Source organism: Dermacentor albipictus, chromosome 1 (genome assembly GCF_038994185.2).
Source record: "Dermacentor albipictus isolate Rhodes 1998 colony chromosome 1, USDA_Dalb.pri_finalv2, whole genome shotgun sequence".
NCBI lineage: Eukaryota > Metazoa > Arthropoda > Arachnida > Ixodida > Ixodidae > Dermacentor > Dermacentor albipictus.
In genome coordinates this window covers 480937198-480951598 of record NC_091821.1, presented here as the reverse complement: position 1 = coordinate 480951598, position 14401 = coordinate 480937198, and the positions used below count along the sequence as shown (strand labels likewise).

At 47.5% G+C, this 14401-nt stretch overlaps 1 protein-coding gene across 1 annotated transcript in view; it reads left to right on the top strand.

Moving 5' to 3' along the window:
* LOC135901468 (membrane metallo-endopeptidase-like 1) overlaps window positions 1–14401 on the top strand; it is a 172948-nt gene that overhangs the window by 134016 nt on the left and 24531 nt on the right. The window contains exons 14-15 of the mRNA XM_065431278.1: window positions 3542–3624; window positions 12651–12709. Of these exons, the coding sequence (XP_065287350.1) occupies window positions 3542–3624; window positions 12651–12709 (142 nt within the window). The remainder of the gene's footprint in view (window positions 1–3541; window positions 3625–12650; window positions 12710–14401) is intronic.

The following is a 14401-nucleotide window of genomic DNA, read 5'->3' as shown; positions in this document are numbered from 1 at the left end:
GTGCGAAAAAATAACCGTTTTTGTTATGAATTTTACCGTTCCAAAAGAATTTGTGGGCTTTAAGAAACGCCGTATTGGCGGACTTTGAGTTTATTTCGACCCTGTGTAAATTAACGGGCAGCTAGATCAACTGCCAGAGTGTTTTCGCATGCCAACACATGACAATGATGCCGTCGACGCGGAATACCTATACTGTGATTGTGTGGTCAGTAGCACAACGCCATAGTTTCATAGTCACCACGCTGGACGGCTGTGCGGAACCGGCATATATTACGAAAAGTGTTCTGTTTTCTTTTTATTGGGATAGCAAGTATATAGACACTCCCGGCGGATTTATGCTGTCGGCGTCGCCGTCGTCGTGATGTTCCGTATGGGTGAAAGCGTGTGAGGGTGATCCGGCGAACGCGGTTCCGTCTCACGCGCGCGAGTGAGGAACGCGGCCCAGATGCATGCCCTCTCGTGGCAAATATTCTAAGCTACAGCGCAATCATGACCAATTCCACCACATAGGTAGAGGAGGCAGCCATCGCGCTTGTTCTCAACTCTGCATCTGCCACCACAATCCGCCTCTTTCATGGCGCGACGGCGCATGCGCCCTGCCCTAGCGGATTAGTCGCGAAACGTTTTGGAAGGGTCGCGTGCGTGGCCTCGCGTCGGTAAGTCCCCCGAAAAAAAAAAAAGCGCTCGGATGCGCGCTGCTGTAAACACTCGTGCTGTGTACCGCGTTGAAACTCTACTGGTAGCTCGACGTCGGTGCGGTGCCGAAAACGTGCGTAGCGTAAGACCGCAACTCCACTTTAAAAGAGAAAGCGGCCAGGGCATCTTCCGAATTGTCCGGACTGCACCGTGGGCCAGGTAGTTGCCGCCTTTCATGAATGGCTCGCTAATTTAACAAAAACCCGTGCGTTACACTTGGGCGAAACTTAAGTACATCACGTTGCTGACGAAGTGCTTTTGCAGCGTCGGTCCTCACTTGCTGGTGGTGGTAGTGCGTCCCTGATTGCTCGTACTCGTAAGGCGCGGCAACACTGAGTCGATACGAGACCGACAAGATACTCACTCCAATGATTGACCTGTGCGTCACTGAAACCTTTTTATCATACCAGGTTGACAACGACGCAACCGACTAGCGCTAGTTGTACTGCGACAGGCTTTCTTGTCGAAGGCACCGGCAAAATCAGCGTGCTGACCATCGTTCGACCGAACCCCTCGGGATCGGCCGTCGAACCGACAACACAATAGCGAGAGAGTGTTCGCTTGTATATATAATTAATCGTGCTCAAAATGAGTCAAGCACGCCTACCAAGTTGAAATTAACAAGCTTTAACCCTCTCAGGCGGTGCCCACGAAGTTTGAGCCAATGTCGATCCTGTTCAGCGAAGGTTAACATGGCGCCGTCGAATGCGTGCACTCGCTACCGGCGAACCTCAACTGAAATGTGAGCAGTTAGGTAGAACGAAACTGCTTTCATAATTCAATTCTGGCCTTAGCGATTTGAAATCAGCTACACTGTACTTCGCATGGCGCGTACACAATATGCGGTAAGCGGCGACACAGCGCTGCGCCAACATCTGTACGTCACGGTACCTGTAGGCTATAGGCTGGACGTATATGGGTGGGCCTGTACGTGTCGCTTTGCGGACACATTTCTGAATTTCAGAGATGCACTGTTTGCCTCTGCGTCAAGCGGCAAACAAGAGACGGTGTATTCGGTATACACCAGCATAAACAACCGCCTCGCTCATTTATACCAACGCCGTGTGAGCGATGGCATCCGCCTGTTTTCGGGAGAGAACAACATGGCCTACAAATGAGCACTTATGCGAGCACAGTTTTCTCTAATAATGCTCTATGGCACGCAAAACTGTAAGTATGATGGAGTTAAAAAAAAGCGAGAATGAGTTAATGAGCAGCCCGTAATTTATGTATCTGGATCACAGTTCCTGTTGTTTAAGTGGTTCGGCCGCTCATATTGACTCGTCTCAGTGTAACAATATGATACATATGCGCAGATATGCATGTTTTGCTACATTTTGACACTATTTCATATCAGCGATGGACCTTTTCCACAATATTTGACGATAACAACAACCTGCGGCTGTAGATGTCAATGTAAACAAGTGCACCGCTTTAATAAATCCGACGCAGAAGGCTGCGCTCGAAGATTTTTCAATATGCGAAACGTCTAAATAATGTGTAAAAAGAATACAAAAAGTGATGTCCAAGTGCAGAAATCGGGGACAAATTTCAAGGTAGCCATGCCGCCAAACGGAACTCGGCGTACCTTTATCGGCCGCACTGTTTGCAGAACAACGCACTTAGGCCTGCTCACCCAGTAGTCATTGAGCGCTACATGGCTTCAGTAACGACATGCTGTCCGGAAGAAGCCATTAATAATGATTCGCGATCCACGAAACGCACAACCGACGCGTACTCAACGTGGGCGCAGGCACACAAATCAACCGGCGAAAGCCCCAGGACCCTTTCAAAACGTTTTCAGCGGCGTGCGGCATAGGGCAGCGCAGGAAAATGAAAGAGGCGGTTTATCACTCACTTCAAATCCGCCATTCTCAACTATGCCAATGGCTACATATCCCGCACCGCTGCGCGCTTACTAGGCTTCTGGCGGCGCCGGTGCTCCATAACCCTAATCTGGACGCCAGCACATACCGGCCTCCCTGGCGACGAGGAGGCTCACTCCTTGGCCCGAGGTCTCACATTCCGGGCAGTAGGAGCCGAGCCCCCTGTACGAGCTGGGGAGTGCCTGCTCTTCTTCGCTGATATTCTCTCGTTCTACCGGGACAAACGAAGGCAATACACACCCCCAGCCCCATCCCTCACCACAGAGTAGGCCGCTCACTAGCGACGACTACAAACTCGGACTGCTCCATACCCCATACTACTACATGCCCGATACGCAGTACAGTGCGTGGCTAAAGTGCGCGCCCGCGCGGGCCTCATCTTCAAAGCGATCTGCGATGTTTGCAGAGTGCGCGTAATGCCGGTAGCGTCGTATGCGTTGTGATTTCGACGTTTCGTACGCGTTGAAGCGACAAATGCACGGAAGTCGATTGGCTCGCGGCTGCTGCCGTGATTCCCAACTCCACCGTTTCACAAACAGTTTCCGCTGTCATCGGGCGATGCGAGTTCATGTTAGCCTGTGAACGCGTGATACCATTCTGGTGCCACGTTGACGGTCTTGTTGGTTTGAATCCATGATAAAATGTGTAAGCGCGACTGAACAAGGACATAGAAAGAAGCAGACACACAGAGACACGCTGTCTCCGTGTGTCTGTTTCTTTCTACGTCTTCGTTGAGTCACGGTTACGCATTCTGTCATTGTTAATTTAGTTAGTAAGCGAATGTCTACAAGTTTATACGGTCACTAGAACTACCATCCTTACTTTGTACAGCTATCTGCTAATTTTCTATAGAAATCGGTGCTTCACCTTTCCAGCGGAACTGCAAATTTGTTTTTAAGTGACCAGTCCGTGCTATAACATGTACAATGCCTTTAATGATCAATTTGTTTATTTTTCAGTTTAGCGCAAAGGGCGATGTGCTCTCAAGATGGAAGAATGTTCTTTCACAAAGGAGGTTGCAACGCATAGGCGAACTCGCCAGGTGAGTACCACTGGAAAGTTGGGCCATCTAAGCTGTGGCATTATGAGCTTCGGAGCTTCCATGTTGCCGCTAAGGTTTGTGAATTCACTTCTGCACAATGAAATTGTTGATTTGCAGGCAATTGTAGCAACGTGGCTGCAGCACATGCAGCAAATGCAATGCCGCTCAAGTCGTGGAACGTTCGAATAGACAAAAGCAGTTATTGTCGAACTTGCGCGCTCCGCATGCCCCGATTCATGTATTGGAAGAGCACGGCATAAAGAAGATGCAGATGAATATTTTTTTGCTGTAGGAGACACTAAAAGGACATAGCAACTTGCCCCTGCTTACGAGGCTGAATGCGCACTCGAGATCAACCGACACTTATCGCGACGCTTCGATAAAATACTCAACTGTCGCCTAGGAAGTGGTTCGACAAGTTTGCCTTGCTGTAAAAGCGGTTGCAAAGATCCCGCAGGAAGAATTACGCCCATACAATGTAGTCGCCGGCTTAACGAAACATCATCATGCTAGGAAACAACATTTTCCGAAAATAACCTACACTCACCAAAAGCAGAATAAATAACGATTTCAATAAACGTAACGTTGAGACACCTGGACCTGTCCATTGTTAATAATGCAGCGAAAGTGGAGAATTCAGGCCTTTAAGCAGGGACTTAGATCGTCAGGGGTCGTCACCGTCGCGGCGTCACTTAGTGATGGCTAGCTTGATTAGTAGTCACGTTAAACTTAGACGTATTTTTTGTACACCGCATTTGTCGATATTGGCGCGTTCATCTTAAGATACATTTTAACTCTGTACTACGCGCATTTCTTTATTAAGGTGTGCGAATTTATGCACTATTCTTGATTCTTGTAATTGGCTTAGCGATTTGTTTCTGGTATTCACCTTGAGTACGAATGAAAAAAAATCTGCTTCGAAAAGACACTATCACTCAGCAAATGCGTGAGGTCTAAGCGTGATTATCTGAACAGATGATAAATATAGGAATCCAACGCACTGCAGAACATATTTATGCAACGAAACCAAAATACGCGACACGAACCTAATTGACAAGCGCGGCTCGAATTTGGGGCTCACGACAAAAAAGAAAAAAAAAGACTGAGGAAGAGCACAGTTCGGGCCTAAACGTTAAATAAATAAAGACTTCATTCGTGTTAATACATTACGTATAAGAAAGCAGAACATACGAAAAAACTGGAGGACGCTTAAGTTTCGCCTTCAAGAGTGGAACGCGACAGCGTTCCCGTCGACCCGCCAAGGGATGTAAGACAGTGGGCTTCGGCGCAGCGACTACGCGCCCCGCATCGGACGCGGTGAGCGTCGAGCAACGCAGCGTTCGGCGCGGCAACGAAATGTGCGCCTGAGCAAGCGACGCACGCCTCCAAGGCAACACCGCATTCACTAGAGGCGCGTTTGTACCGCTTTGAAGCATGGAACCCGTGGCTCAGTATTAAATGTGTAGAGAACTTCTGCCAAGTCACAGGCAGCAGAGTGAACTTAGCAAAATCACTAGGGCTCTGGCACGGAGAATGGCAATCGACGCCCGACCGCTTCGCAAATGTGTCCTGGGTTACGACCCCAACGAGGTACTTGGGAGTACCTCTAGAATGCTACCGAGATAGCGCGACATATTGGACAGCGCAGACGCATGATACACGTGGAAAGGCGGAAAGGTGGAAAGAAACAAACTTATCGATTTTTGCTAGAGCCACCGTGTGCAATCTGTTCTTTATTAGTAGGCTGTGGTATGTAATGCAGGTGTTACATTGTGCAAGACTCAATGTACAGAAGCTGCATCGAATTTTTGCAATTTTCGTGTGGGATGCGCAATGGGAAAGGTGCAGCCGAACAAATTTGTTCAGAGGAGTCAAGAATGGTGGATTGGGCCTGGGACACCTTTTTTTGCGGCAGATTGTGAACAGGTTTCTTTTCCTTCGCGACGTCAGCGATCCCTTTTTGCGCACCGCATGCCAAGTAAGGCTCGGGCGCGCGTTGCCAGACTTTGTTGTTTCAACCGAAACACTCACGGGAGGCATTTTTGGATATTTTAGAGAAGTTGTCGCAAGTGTAAGATTCCTTGCGACGAGGTTTTCACATGAATATTTATCAACTGTAAAAAAGAAAAAATTGTACAAAGATTTGTGTGACGTTGTTCTGCCGGAGCCAATGTACAGAGCCCTGTACAGTGGAGGCCCTGGTAGGGACGTGTTAAAGAGAGTAAAAAAAATGCAAGTTGCGCCAGGGGTTAAAACCTTCTTTTTTAAGTTACACACTGGAACATTGCCAGTAAAAATGTTTTTACAGGAAAAGGGCTTATTTCTTCCATGGGGATCTCACTGCCTTATCTGCAAACAACCAGAAACGATATATCACGTTTTTCTTCATTGTTGGGGAGGGGTATTTTTTTGGGACGTACTACAAAGAACGTTAAAGAAACAGTTTCCCCTCGACCCTCATGGAATACGGTATCTACCCATTGCTAACGAGGATGGTTTTCCGTTTGATTTAATAATGTTAATTGGCCTCCACAGTATTTGGCGCTCTCGAATGGCAGGATACTACTGCGATCCCGACGCACGACCAACGCGAATTTATTTCCGTGACACTGTGCATCGGTTTGTTGAGATTTTGAAGGCCGGTGGGGATACTCCCGAGTGGCTGTCAAGGGTGGAGCCATTGATGGCTCTAAATGAATTTTAATGTGGCGAAGCCAGCCTCCCACCAGGCTGTTTATGTCAATACGACGTGTTCATTGTATCTTTTATGTTTTGTCTTATGTATTGCTATTGCTGCTCTTTCTTTGTCAAAGTCAGGCAATAAAGAAAAAAAAAACCCGTGGCTCAGTGGTAGCGCCTCCGTCTCACACTCCGGAGACCCTGGTTCGATTCCCACCCAGCCCATCTTGGAAGTTGCTTTTTATTTATGGAGTGCCTGCCGTGATTTATCGCTCACGGTCAACGCCGGGCGCAAACGCCGACACCGACGCCGATACCCGACACCGACACCGACGACACCGGCTTTTCTGCGACACGAGCTCCTTAACGCTATCGCGTTAATACATATAAAGCATAAGAAAAAGAATGATTTTGACTGGTAGTCGTATGAGCTATCGCCGCCTGGCGTGGCTCCTCAATTGTAAGATTCTGCATCGCTCAGGTGAAAAGCGCTAATGTTGTCACAGTGTCCCACAAAACTAGCGCTGTATCCTGGTTGAAAAAAGACCTAAACCAACAAGATTGTGCCAAACATTGCAGTTATAGTCAGCCTGAAAGTGTTTGTTTATGGTATGACTCATGTCGAGCTTTATTTAGGCATTGTGAGCGGCCCAGATAATTCGATGCCTTGTTCGGTCCCATTTGTCGCAAATGTGCGGCGTCTTACCGTATAGTTTCAGTTCTCTGAAAAATTAGTAGCATGAATGCTTGTGCAGACGCAAATAAAGTTTAGAGAGGTCATTACTAAGAACATTAGAGAATCACCACCCAAGCACTCCGTACAGACGGTTAACCAGCGAAGCTGAAAAGAGTGGTCCCGGTGTTTATCACTGGGTTAATACCGAAGGTTGATTAAACGACGGCTTGGTATGCTGCCGGATCCTCAGTACGCAGTTGCTGCTTGTGCTCGGTTGCACGAACCTGTTCTCGTGCCCGGTCTGCAGCATCGGCGTGGCGTAGAAGAGCTCGTTCCCGGTTCTTCTCGCCGCGTTGCTGATAGAAAGCTGCCGGCTCCTCAGGAGTACGTATGACGCGTGGCCTATTGAATTCGGAGCCGGAGACAAACTACTGTGCGCTCGCTCCGCTGCGACGGAGAGCAACGACTTAACTACTGGCGCAGCTAATCCAACACCACCTAGATAGTACAAGGCCTTTTCACTCCGATCTATGATGCCATGCTAACTGGTCCGAGTGCCATAGAATCTGATGGGGGTGCTTCCGAGTAGGCAACGGTGATTTTGACTTCACCGCGTTCATCACGCCAGCCTTGTCAATTTGAAATTTCGGGCCAGGTAGGGTGACGTCATGGATCGGAGTAAAGAGGCCTTGTGTTGGTGTTGGCTAAACGCGCGCCTCTTTTTCGTGTATTTTTTTCCGGGCAGGCGCATACAGTTGCGCCGGCGGAGTTTTCGGTGTAGAGGCGACCGACAGACGGATGGTCGGAGTAATCGCACAGACGACGAAATGGCACTGCGCATGCGCCGCGCATGTGCAGTGCCAGCCTGTTACATTTCATATTCCTTTTGTACGAAAGCGGCAGATCGCAGGCTAGCTAGCATGGAGTTCACTCGAGGTCTGGTATTACAGCAAAGCTCTATATGGCAAGACGATTCGTGTCGGTTGCCTGCACGCCGAAAACTCCTCTGACGCAACCCCATGCGCATGCGTTAAAAAAAAAGAGAAAGAGAGAAGCGCGATTATCTGAACCAGTAGTGACGTCATTGCTCTCTGTCGCAGCCGAGCGCGCGCGCAGCGGTTTCTCTCCAGCTTCGAAATAAATAGGCCACGCATCATACGTGCTCCTGGGGAGCAGGTAGCTTTAGATAAGCAATGCCGCGAGTAGAACTGGGAGCGAGCTCGTCTACGCAGTGCCGATGCTGCAGCCCGGGCACAAGAACAGGCTGCTGCAACGGAGTGCAAACAGCAGCTGCGTACCGAGGATCCGGCAGCCTACCAAGCCGTCGTTCAGTGAACCATCGGGATTAGCCCAGTGATAAACACCGGGGGTGCACGTTAGGCTTCGCTGGTTAACTACCTGTACGGAGTGCTTGGGCGGTGATTTCTATTGATATTTTCGGTAGACGACATATCGTTTTTTTTTATATTCTGATATCTTTGCTAATATATGGTGCCTTCTCAGCTTTACAAATTACACTTGTGTACCACATTTTGACGTAAGAAAAGTAAATAATTTTATGTCTTCGACGTTCACCAAGTCTAGTTGCTTCACTTTGATTGCGCTGCCTCGGGCCGCACGCACTTGAAGCACGCATTGTGTTGATCAACTATCTGGATCAATTCGCAGTTTATCTTCACTCGCGCTTTGTATGTGTGTTATGTTCCGAAGGCATATATATATATATATATATATATATATATATATATAAAGAACTTGAGTGGTGCTACAGGGTCAACAGAACAAGTATTTAATTTCGACAGTTTCGATCGGTGGACCGATCTTCATCAGGGTTTACAAAAAAATGGCAGTTTGGCCCTGGTAGTGAAGACACCAGACCGGGTGCCCGATCGCTGTTCCATCAAATCGAGAGGAACAGTTGTGACAGTGATTGATTTTCGGCGCCTTGGCAGATATACAGCGGCCTTTGGCAGCTATGCAGGGTAAGAGGAAGGCGGAGTCACATGTATGTAGAGTCACATGTATGTAGAACATGTATGGGTGTCTTGATCAGCTACCTGAACTCTCCGAAAAATCATGGGCACCTGGCGAGGCACGCGACAAATACATGGACAGGTATATTTGTGCGGTTCGAAAAGACATTATAAAAGAGTACGAGAGGCATCGTCCCATCCGCAGTAACCTCTCAAAAGAGGAAGAGCAGGCACTGCGAACTTTACGTGATGATCAGACAATTGTCATTAAGCCAGCGGACAAGGGTGGTGCAGTGGTGGTACTTGACCGGAGTGTTTACATAGCCGAAGGTTTCCGTAAATGGGAAACTCTAAATTTTATAGAGAACTCCCAAGCAATCCTACCGAGAAATTTGAAAGCGAAATAAAGGATGCCCTAACCACTCTGCGCAAGGCAGGGCAGATAACCGATAAGCCGTTCAAAGCATTGATACCAAGAAACTCTGGCCCCGGCAGTTTCTACCTACTACCCAAAAGTCACAAAATAAACAATCCCGGTCGGCCTATCATTTCCAGTAATGGAACAGTGACTGAGAAAATATCCAGCTTTATTGACAGTCTCATTAAGGACATCCCATCTTCATTCCCCTCGTACATTAAAGACACAAATCATTTCCTTCGGGAGGTATCAAACCTGACGGTACCGGCGGGGGGTTACTTGGTCACTATGGATGTCGCATCTTTGTACACCAACATACCTCACGCCGATACATAGCTTCCGCAGTTTCAGCTTACGCTGGCTCCACCCAACCTAGGCAATTAGATAAAGGTACAGTTGAGACTCTTCTAAATCTAGTCTAGTCAGTACTCACCTACGGGGCAGAAACCTGGAGGCCTACGAAAAAGGTTCTACTCAAATTGAGGACGACGCAACGAGCTATGGAAAGAAGAATGATAGGTGAAACGTTAAGGGATAAGAAAAGAGCAGATTGGGTGAGAGAACAAACGCGAGTTAATGACATCTTAGTTGAAATCAAGAAAAAGAAATGGGCATGGGCAGGACATGTAATGAGGAGGGAAGATAACCGATGGTCATTAAGGGTTACGGACAGGATCTCAAGGGAAGGGAAGCGTAGCAGGGGGCGGCAGAAAGTTAGGTGGGCGGATGAGATTAAGAAGTTTGCAGGCACGGCATGGCCACAATTAGTACATGACCGGGGTTGTTGGAGAAGTATGGGAGAGGCCTTTGCCCTGCAGTGGGCGTAACCAGGCTGATGATGATGATGATGATGATAAATCTAGTACTGAAATATAATCACTTTGAGTTCGTGGACAAGCATTATTTGCAAATCAGTGGAACCGCCATGGGAACGAAGATGGCGCCAAATTATGCATATATCTTTATGACATCTTTAGAAATACCCTTCGTCGCAAACTCGGCCGTAAAACCAATATTTTATAAGCGATTCCTGGATGACATTTTCTTTCTGTGGGCCGACAATGAACAAAGTCTCTTAGACTTCATTTCCAATTTCAATTCTCTGCACCCGTCAATCTGCTTTACGCACAACTTCTCCCAAGATAGTATTCACTTCCTCGACGTCACTCTGTCACTGAGTGGCGGTCGCATTTCCACGTCCCTTTACAAAAAGCCGACAGATCGTCAGCAATATCTGCATTTTTATAGTAGCCACCTCCATCACTGCAAAACAGGCATTCCCTACTCCCAGGCCCACAGATACAGAAGAGTCTGTTCCGAATCTGCGCAATTTGAGCGACACGCGGAGGAACTGAAATCTGCTCTCATACGCCAAAAATATCCTCCAAAAATAGTAGACGATGCCATTGAACGCGCCCGCAGCTTAGATAGAGCACAGATAATGGAAGAAAAGGTTAGCAATACCAATACACAATCAGATCCAAACTTGGTCCTCACATACACCACGAGTGCTCCGCGGGTCAATGCCATTCTCACCCGGCATTTTAATATCATGAAACAGAGCATCCGACTCGCTGCTATCTTCAAGCAGCCGCCTCGGGTTGTGTATAGAAGAAACAAAAATTTAAGGGATATGTTAGTCAGGGCGAGGACACAGAAGTCAAACACGCCCAAGGGCTGTCGACCGTGTGGGAAACCTCGTTGCAAGGTATGCCGTCACATGACAACAGCAGACACGGCTGAAGCATCGAACTCGCCCTTCGTATATAAAATGACTGAAAATCTTGACTGTGATTCCAGTAACGTCGTGTACAAAATTCGATGCGAGGTGTGTAGGCAGGAATATATCGGCCAAACCGAGACCCCTTTCCGCCTGCGGTTTAACAATCACCGCGCGCATGTGAAAAGTCTCCCCGATTTCCCCGTCTCCAGGCACGTTCGGCTGCCAGATCACTCCTTTGAACGCGTGAGCGTTGTGCTCTTGAAATCTGGTTTCCAACACACCCGTGCACGTAAGCAGAGAGAATCTTTTTTCATCCATAAATTTGGAACGTACACTAAAGGAATTAATGAGAGTCCGGGGCGGCTGACGTGCCTCCGGTATATGCCGTGAAAGTGCATGGGAAACGCGAATACATCCTCTGTACTCTAAAATCGAGACGCTGGCTATTTATTCACTGCTTGCTCACCCCTCCGCATGCGCCTCAAGGGGGCGAGCGGAAAACCAATAAATTCAGATTCCTGGACCCTGCCGCTGAAGTGGTCATTCTGAGTGACCTATTGCCCTTCTTGAAATACGCATGTGCTGACTTGACGTCCGTTGTTTGTTAAACGTTCAAAAACTGGACCACAAGGAGGCTATTTAACTCGGCTCCCTAAATCTAAGCCCATGGGCACACTTGCTTTGCGAATCCCACGCATATATTCTTTTTAGGAACTATTTTTTTTTTCGCACCGTAGCTGGACCATAGAGTTGCCGGAACGGGCCGTGCCTTGTATATGTGTACTGAGACACTGTGTTTCTTTCCACAAGTTGCCGCTCTTCTGTCTTCCTTCTGGGCCCCTTCTCTATTGTGCCCCCTGCTACCCGATTCAACTTGCCCTCTCTCCCGCTACAATAGCAGCCCACGCACTGGTGCTGCAAAGCGACCCTTTTCTCCCTCCTTGCCTCGGGTGCACGGGAACCTAGCTGCCGCTACTTCTCGCCCCCCCTCACTCTCCGACTTACGTCTCATTCCTCCTGCGTGCTTTCCTTTTTCTTTCCTTTTTCTTTCTCTTTCCTTTTTTTTCCTGACTGACCTCTTTGCTCTACATACATGTGACTCCGCCTTCCTCTTGCCCTGCATAGCTGCCGAAGGCCGCTGTAAATCTGCCAAGGCGCCGAAAATCAATCACTGTCACAACAGTTCCTCTCGGTTTGATGTATGTAAGAACGACCGGGCACCCGGTCTGGTGTCTTCACTACCAGGGCCGAACTGCCATTCTTTTGTAAACCCTTATGAAGATCGGCGCACCGATCGAAACTGTCGAAATTAAATACCTGTTCTGTTTACCTTGTAGCACCACTCAAGGTCTTTACGTTTGAAAGGTAGCCTGAAGAATCCCTTTTTGCCTAATACACATATACATATATATATATATATATATATATATATATATATATATATATATAATTCGCTTTAGATACACTTCCTACTAATACTTTTGCACACACAGCCCTTAAATGTTCTAGTCATTTGTACTGTACTCCATGCTGTTTCTTTTTGTGCTTATTTTCCAGTTGGCCTCTACACACCTTTGCTCACGATCCGTTGTACGTTCCGCACCAGAACACACTCTGTACGTAACTGCGAAGGCTGTATTTGAATAGTTTTCCGATTGAATGCAGCACCAAGCTGAAGTGAAAAAAAGAGCGATTCCGCTATGATTAACCGCTATGGGAGGATATGCTTTTTAACATCAAGAAGCCAGTCAACAGGACAGTAATTCCTGTTTCTAATACGCAAATTGTACAATGCCGTAGACACCATTTCAGAATTGAAGCTGGTCATGGACAGAATTTTTTTCATCTGCTGAAGAGAGTACGGAAGACAGTTTTTTGTAATACAATGCCGGCTGGAAAAGTGGCAGTAGAAACCGCCTACCCATCTGAATAATATTGCAGCCCAGTTTTGAAGTGACTGAGCACCTCAAAGAAGCTTGGCTGCTTGCACATTCAACTCTTCGGAACTTGCTACAATAGCAGCAGGTTGATAATCTGGCGACTTGCGTCGACTTGGATTTTGTGTGTGAAAACCATGATCCGATTATGAGGCATGCCGAAGCGCTGGACTGCGGATCAATTTGGCCCCTTAGGGTTATTTAACGTGCACCTAAAACAAACTTCTTGGTCGTTTTGCATGTTGCTTTCCTTTAAAATACTGACGCTGAGGCCGGGTTCAAGCCCCCAGACATCGAGCTCTGCAGCCCGATGACATAACAACAGGGATAACGCAGCGTATATGCAGGTGGCTAGCCTACTACGTTAGTTGGTGACGCTGTCTCGGGAATAACTCATACTGTCACGCTAACACACCGCTTCACGTTGTTCGCGCGGAATGCCTGGATACCCTGTAGCTATGACGACTTTCACCGAATTTCGACATACGTTGCAACAAAGCAAGAATTCGTATTTTACTACCGGGATTTCGATATGCTGCTACGTGCTTTTTCCAAGGGGTTCAGAAGGTGTCCGTTTAAATACGTGACATAATGTAAGCTAGGTGCATTAACCAATTTGCCCGTTCTAAAAGTTTCTTTTTCTCTTTAAGTACACTTTAAAAAGGTTGACACATCTTTTCCTTATTGCGTAGGCCTTATACGCAACAATGTCTTCTTCAATTGGTTCGATTGCTTAACATGGAGCATTTGATCAGCCAAGATGTCTCGCACAGGGAAAGCAGCGTTTGGTACTACACATAGGCGACCTTGTGTTCATAATGTAGATCGCGCAAGAGGAACAGGAAATATTGCATCATACGGACGTAAGATAGTTATCTCCAAAATATTGTCACGTCGTAGCGACAGCGAAGAATCGAACATTTTCAAAAGCGTGATTTGAAAGTTCAACTAATTATAGCGCCAAATTGTGCCCTTAAGAAAACAACTTGAATCATTGCAATGTATGACTTACTCTTTACACTATCGATGTGCCCACTTCTGCCATGGCTTCCGATAGGTAGCCGGCAGAATCTGACAAATAAATAAAAATGAAAATATGCATAGAGCTGCGCTCAACTTTCGCATCAGCGAGTGTCGTAATCGTCGGTGAATATTTTTCTTCTTCTGTACTAGCGAGACAGGCCTCAAATAAATAGAAAGCTCGTTCTGTTGTGATGTGATTTCACAGTCGCACAGCGTAGTACGGCGCTAGACAAAAACCAACGCTTCCTTTACTAGATGCCTGCCGCGTTGTCCGGTAAACTCTGTTCCGTGCCCTCCCCCTTTTCTCGTCTCCGCGAAAAAGCAACGAGCGCCTCTCATGGCGAACGC